We start from the raw sequence: 6,893 nt of genomic DNA, 5'->3' as shown, positions 1-6,893 counted from the left end.
ATGTATATATATAATACAGTAGATATTGATCAAAGGTGTCTGGGTCATTGGACTCTTAACATTCATCTGAGACTAAGGTGTGAGACTTGTTTGCGAGGGTGAGTGAGTGAGAAAAGTTAAAAGCATGAGAGTCACCAGGATTGTGTGAGGATTAGAAACAGGTTTTAATGAAACTATTAGCATATAATCACTGAATCTACAGTTGTTTAACCTTTGAAATCAACCWTATTTAAGGTGGCTGCCACAACCAACTGACCTTAACAAATATAATGTGGCTCAGATAATTTTACAAGTATTAGGTTTAACTTTGGTGTGGTGGTCCTGGGTCGTCCCTAACCCTCACAACATTATTTAAATGTTTTGGAATACAAGCAGACAGGCGATATGTGTTATTTTAAGAAAATCTATTTTCAATTATGAACCTGAATTTGTGGCAGAAGAAAACAAGCTTAAGCTTTACCCTTTTCAACATTTTCTGGAGGTGCCCTTGTTTATTTGGGACCACCAGAGCTGTCAGTTGAAAAGAAGTTAACCTGGAGCAGCTGACACATTTTTTTATGTTTATAAATTCATCAATTTTCTCTTGGCAGAATTAACATTAAATATTAAGTTTCAAATGTTTTGTCTTCAGAGCTGCAGTACACATAGTGTTTTGTGAGAAATTATTTCAAGAGGTGTTTTGATAAGACACACGTGAACATCGCCCACCTTTGCCTTTCTGCAGTGGGCAATGATAAACCATTTAGAAAGTACCAGAACAGAGCTTTTACATCTCTACGTTAAACAAACATGAAAGTGTTAAAAACGTGCTGGCAGAAACTCAGCCTCTTCATCAGTCATTTTACTCACGCTGTACTCTGATTGGGTTTCAGAGCTGGACATGGTGCTGCTGCTCTGAGCTGAGTCTTTGGAGTCCTGTTCCATCAAATCCAGACACGGGGTCTCTGAGGCCTCACGGGGCACAGCTGCAGCTCCCTGAGGGCCACTGGCACACTGACAGCAGACAGAAGAAAGCCTTAAAGGATGTCTCTGACAGGATATTAACAAAAGCACATGTTAGGTCTCAGGGGTGTCCTCCACAATGAAACCAGATCTGATCTTATCTTCCTGAGACCCAAGCTTCTGCTTGGTGTGCATTTCTAATCTCCTCTAGCTATTTAGGATTAGTAGAGTTTTATGAACATAAAAAATATTGTCTCTGAGCAATAAAGAGATAACAACACTTAAAATCTTGTCCCCCTGAATAAGGACAACTGATATAAAACCAATGTCCTTAACATAAGGAAGGGTCTCAGATGTATTTTTAAGAATGTAAATTTAGGAGAAACTTTAACTAGAGACATTGCATTTCCTGCGAAAATGGTAGTGTGAATGCCTGTTGCTGAAAACTTTAGCTGAAAGCTGCTGAAATTGAGCTGAACATATTTAAGAGCAAAAGTATTATAGTAAGTAAAACTTGAAAAGCTGAAGAAAGCAAATAAAAAGCTAAAAACAATAAAAAGGAGCAAATATATAGCTGAATTAGCATAAAAAGCTAAATGTGAAAGGCTAAACTAGCTTAACATAGCAGAAAGCAACCGTAAGAAGCATAAATAATTCAAATTAGCAGAAAGAAGCACAAAAAAGTAACAAAAAGCAGAAAAATTGTAGAGGGAAGAAGAATTTTAGCGGAAATATCTGAAAAAAAATCTAAAACCAGCAAAAAGGTATAATTTTCACACAGACTAAAAGGAGCAAAACCAGAAAATGATGTGTAAAGTTCTGTAAAGATTTAGAAACGTTATGAAGAAATTTAAGGATGTTGAATAAAGCTCCATTCATTTCCAATGGGAAAAAAGTAGCCAAAACAGCTGTGGCCACAACAGCCTATATGCCACGGTCATTAATGACGTATTTACGGTAAAATTCTTGCCACGCTCCTCCCTTCCACTTCCTGCTTACTGCCTATGTTTTTAGCGTTAGCTGCTAGTACTAGTCTGTGAAAAAGTCACAAAAGTTAAAGCATCTGTGATCTACTGGTATAAAACGTGAGTTCTGTTGCGTGTCGTTGTGTTCACTAACCAGCAGGTACAATTGAGTAGTTGGCTTTTATCAGTTTTCCTCTTGATGAGGAGGTGCCAGCAGAGGAGCATTACAGGGAAAACTTATCTTTAAAAGCTCACATTTGTGTTTGTAATCAGCATTTCTAACCTGAGGATATTCAAGAGTCAGCATCAGAAATGAGAAGACGGAGGTTACAAAAGAGAAATGTACATTTATCCCCTTTTACTGCCAAGACGAGAGAGGACAGACCTCCTCACAGCTAGCAGGAGCTAACACAGCAGCCGGTATAAAGGTAGGTGTGTGTGTGCACGCGTTTGTATTATATGAAATGTTTTTATGCGACTTTGTCATGAGTTTTATGCAAAAGTAAAACCTTGTTAGATTGTATATTACAGCGTAGACTAAAGCCGAGCGACAAMCACCCCCGCCTGATAATCATCACGTTTTCAGTTCACTAACYTTGGGGAAAACGATCCAAACCATACAAGTATCCCATCAGTTTAAAGCCCAGACTCTGCTCTTTCCAACAATATAAGTGTCYCAGCTCTACATGAAAAATTCACAGAACAAGCAGCCAAGGAATAGTGAAAAAGGCTAAATTCTGGAACCATAAACACAAARGTCTTTCCTTTGTTTTTATGGCTTTAATCCACTTTGGAGTGATTTTTTTCCTCTTGTCTGGACCTGTACGTCTCCTGTGTTAATGTTGGTACATGTAATATGATAATTCTGTACTGTGGAGATCATTAAGAGTCGTTGTCGGGTGAAAAACTCTTTRYCTAACACTGTGTTGACCGTGAACTGGAAGTGTTGGGAGTGGCATCCAGTGCTGGACCGGATGTCTGTGGCATATAGGCTATTGTTCAGTTTTCTTGAGGCTTATAGAGCTTGCTCTCAGCTACCAGTACATAAGTTTTCATGTCAAAATCTCAAACATCGGCTGAATAAAAGGCCTTCAAAACTAGCACTGGTGGCCATCTTAGATTTTTTTCGGCTGCTGTTTATGATAGAGCTAAGTCTCAGGTAGCTATATATTGATTTTTAGCTCATTATATCAAAAATTGGCCAAAATCAAGTAATTTGAACTAACGTTAGTTAATAACAGCTAAACTTTAGCTAAAATTGCAGCAAATAGCTAAATATTGCAGAAAACAACTGTAGGAAGCACAAATAACACTAATTAGCAGAAAAAAGTATAGCAAAGCAGAAAAAAGCAGAAGAATAGCAGAAAGAAGAATTTTAGATTATATAACAGTAAAAAGCTAAAGGTAGCTTAAAAATAAGCTAAAGGTAGCAGACTCAAGTTGAAAGTAGCACCCAGATGGTGAAATGTTTGTAAAAAATTCAAAATTAGCAGAGAAAACCCCATAAAACTACTAAAAAGTGATCATTTGAAGTAAACCAGGTAAAACAGCTGAAGTTTTAATTAAACAGCTAAAATGTAGCTTGAAACATTTTAATTAGCACAAGGATGTATAAGGAGCACAAGTTTGTCGAATTTTGCAGAATTAAGTTGAAATAGTTCCAAAATAATGTGTAATTGGCAAAGAAAGCTAATTTTGGCTAATAACAGCTAAAATTTAACTAAATTTATAGAAAATAGCTGAATATAGCAGAAAGCAACTGTAAGAAGCCTAAATAGTACAAATTAGCAGAAAAAAAGCACAAATAAAGCAGGAAAAACGCACGAGAATAGCAAAAGAAGCAGAACTTTAGCTGAAATAGCAGAAAACAGCTAAAGTTCGCAAAAAAGTAGCTAAAATTTGCAGAAGAGAGTAAAATAGAGCATAACCAGAACAAATTGTGTAAAAGTTTTGTAAAGATTTAGAAAATATTTGAAGGATTTTAAGGTAGTTGAAAATAGACCCATTCAAAGTCAAMTGGAAAAAAGTGGCTAAAACATTGAAATAGCTAAAAAAGTATAAATAGCTGAAATACCAAAAGTCATAGCRGGTATTGCACGGAAGAGCCGAACGTTTTGATATATGAATGGTTGAAGAAGCACAAAAATTGTGGAACGAGAAAGGTGCTGAAAACCGTACGGAAGAAAAAAACGATCTTAATGCTGTGAATGCCTTTATTCACAGCATGAGTTGAGTTTGACAGAACTTTTTAAATCAAAGGTACGAAGTGTAAATAAAATCTAAACTAGACCTGTGTGTAACTGAAGGTGACTGATTAACTCCTGTGTTGCTGTGTTTGTCAAATAACAGAAATGACAACAAATCTTCTGAAACTGTGTTCAGGCTTTTGGTTTTGATGCCATCCCTGGATTTCCAGTGGCCTCTCCACGGACGTGTGTTCTGCCTGATTCAGTCATGGAGCTGTGAAAACAGAGCTGATGTGTGTTGAAATCAGGCAGCACTTCAGTCGAGTTTCAGTCAGCTTCGTCTCAGCTACTGTTTCACTTTCAAACCGTCACAAAGATAAACAGGCCTCGGGTGCTGCAGACTTTAATAAGCCAGGTTACGTTTTCAAAAGCCAATCTGGTCTAAAACACTGGAAAACTTCAAACTGACTGACAGGACAATTGTTTGAACAGAGAGGTCTGATGGGCCTCCAGCAGCACCGGTGGGGGGTGGGGTGGGTGGTGGGGGGACAGCAGGAAAAAAAAAACATTGCCAGTTTTTCAAACTGCTAAATAGTTAAACAGTTTGGTACATTCTTRAGTGAATAAATGTTTGAGGAAGCTTTTAGACCAGAATCTGGGCCCACTCAAGTGTTGTTCCCCCATRGAGATCTGGTTAACCACCAGCTTTCTTCTGTTTCCTGCTGATTCTGTTGTTTCAGGCAACAGTGTTTGAAGTAAAATGCTAAAAGAAAACATAATTTATTTTTGTCAGTTGAAACAAGGAACCATCTTGGTGGTTGTACATCTCCTATACTGAAGCAGTGTTTCCCCTGGAAATTGGTCTTGGCGGGGTGGGGAGATGGGGGGCTACTTGTTTTATAAAAACATCAATTTACGTGACTCACCTTCAATTATGGTTATAAATTTACACATACATGAATATTTAATTGCCTAACTACATCCTAGTTAAGGACTCCTCATGGTAATTATCAATAAAATTATTATTGATAATAAGTGATCAGAACTGTGTGCAGCTGTGTTAAAGTGCTGCTTTATTTGACTTTTCTACCATCATCAATGAAAGATGTTGGTGAATAATTAATGCAACACTGGATGAAAACTGTGACACTGCAGAAACTWATCAAACAACGCCACAGAGAACGTGTGCTCTGTTCAAAGCTAAAGGTCCAACAAAATATTATTTTTACTGATGACTATTTTTGGCCAGGCTGCGTACATGATATGAGGATAGGTTAACATATATCACATGAGTTATATTCATTATTGCATTTTGTGTTTCTTCCCTTCTTCTTTCCGAAGGCAAAACTACGTGACTGAATTCCTGCAAAACAAGAATTTCTCACCTCAGTTTGATACTATTCCTACAAACAGTATCCTTACCACATGACACATATTCAGGCTTTTTGATTTTTAAATACATATTCACAGCTTCATTTTATTTAGTTTGCAATGTTGGAATTAACACTTTAAAACCTAATATTTTTAATATGCAGGGATAGGTAAAAACACCTCCAGCTCCAGCACACTGAGCACCAGAGCCCCTCAGAGACTAAGAGCTCATCTTCCACCAACCATCCTCACCACGTTCTACAGAGGAACCAGACTGAGCATCCTTAGCAGCTGCATCACTGCCTGGTACGGATTCTGCTTCAGACTGTAAGTCCTTACAACGTGTAGTGAGAACAGCAGAAAGGATCATCGAGGCCTCTCTACCTTTTCAAGGATACTGTCAACACAGTGCATCCACAAAGCAGCCCACATTGTGGATGACCAGACCCACCCCGAAGCTTTTGAGCTTCCACTTCTAGAATGGCAAACAGTTTCTTCCCCCGACCATTAGACTAATGAAAAATGATTGACACATCCAGAATATCTCTTTGACTACTGATCTCATACCACTGCATATTGCACAATAGTGCATAAATCTGAACATTCGGTCACTTTGATAAATCACTCAACATGTTTCTTTTTTCCCACAGTTCTTGCTGTAACCTTAGTCTAGTTTAGTTCCAGTTTTACTCAGACCATTAGTTTWCCTCAGTTTGGTTTATGTTTAGCTGTATGTTTAGTAACAATATCCTGTTGTCCCCAGTCTTTAGCATCATGCTAATGGAGTCATTTGGTTTCACTGTATCCTATGCATATCGTATGAATCTGACTTGAACTCTTTATGTTTTATTTTGTGATAAACTGTAAAGGCCAAAGTTGACTGTTAAAAATATCTTAATATAGTCAAGTAAAGATTTTTTGTAGAAAATTTAGTTTTTTTGTTATTAAATTTTTAAGCAAAAGATCTGTAAAAAATAAAAAAGCCTTACTGTGAAGTTAAGACCAAGATAAACTGAAAATTGTAGAATTTCTAATGTTACAAAGGACAAAATCCAAACAACCAAAATAACAGTAACTTCGATGTTAATKTTTACAGCATCTTTCTGGCCTGAAGCAGAAACAGAAGTCTTTTCTGACTTGTCTGAAACTAAGTTCAGACCAGAGCAGAATCCAGTMGYTAAATTATTAAGATGGATTTATCAGAATATAAAACTAGACACCACATAGCTGTAACATAATGACCCCCGCACAAATGCACCAGAACTCAGAAGTGTTTATTCCTAATAAATGTCATGCTACCAGGTGCATCCCAAAATTGTAGTGGCTTGGGTGGGGGTCTTTTTTTGGGGGTGGCATTGATTGACCTGATGGATAGCCCTTCATCAGAGCTATCCAACCAAAGAAAATCTGAAGCTCCTATGTTTAATAG

The 6,893-nt window shown here is 37.4% G+C and overlaps 1 protein-coding gene across 1 annotated transcript in view; it reads right to left on the bottom strand.

The window, feature by feature from the left end:
• Nucleotides 1-6,893, bottom strand: part of LOC106527836 (DNA (cytosine-5)-methyltransferase 3B) — a gene marked incomplete at both ends in the record, with an annotated part of 17,647 nt that overhangs the window by 4,516 nt on the left and 6,238 nt on the right. The window contains 1 exon segment of the mRNA XM_014022830.1: nucleotides 850-993. Coding sequence (XP_013878284.1) covers nucleotides 850-993 — 144 coding nt within the window.

The sequence above is a fragment of the Austrofundulus limnaeus genome, unplaced genomic scaffold (genome assembly GCF_001266775.1).
Source record: "Austrofundulus limnaeus strain Quisiro unplaced genomic scaffold, Austrofundulus_limnaeus-1.0 Scaffold344, whole genome shotgun sequence".
NCBI lineage: Eukaryota > Metazoa > Chordata > Actinopteri > Cyprinodontiformes > Rivulidae > Austrofundulus > Austrofundulus limnaeus.
This window is presented reverse-complemented; position numbering and strand designations above follow the sequence as displayed.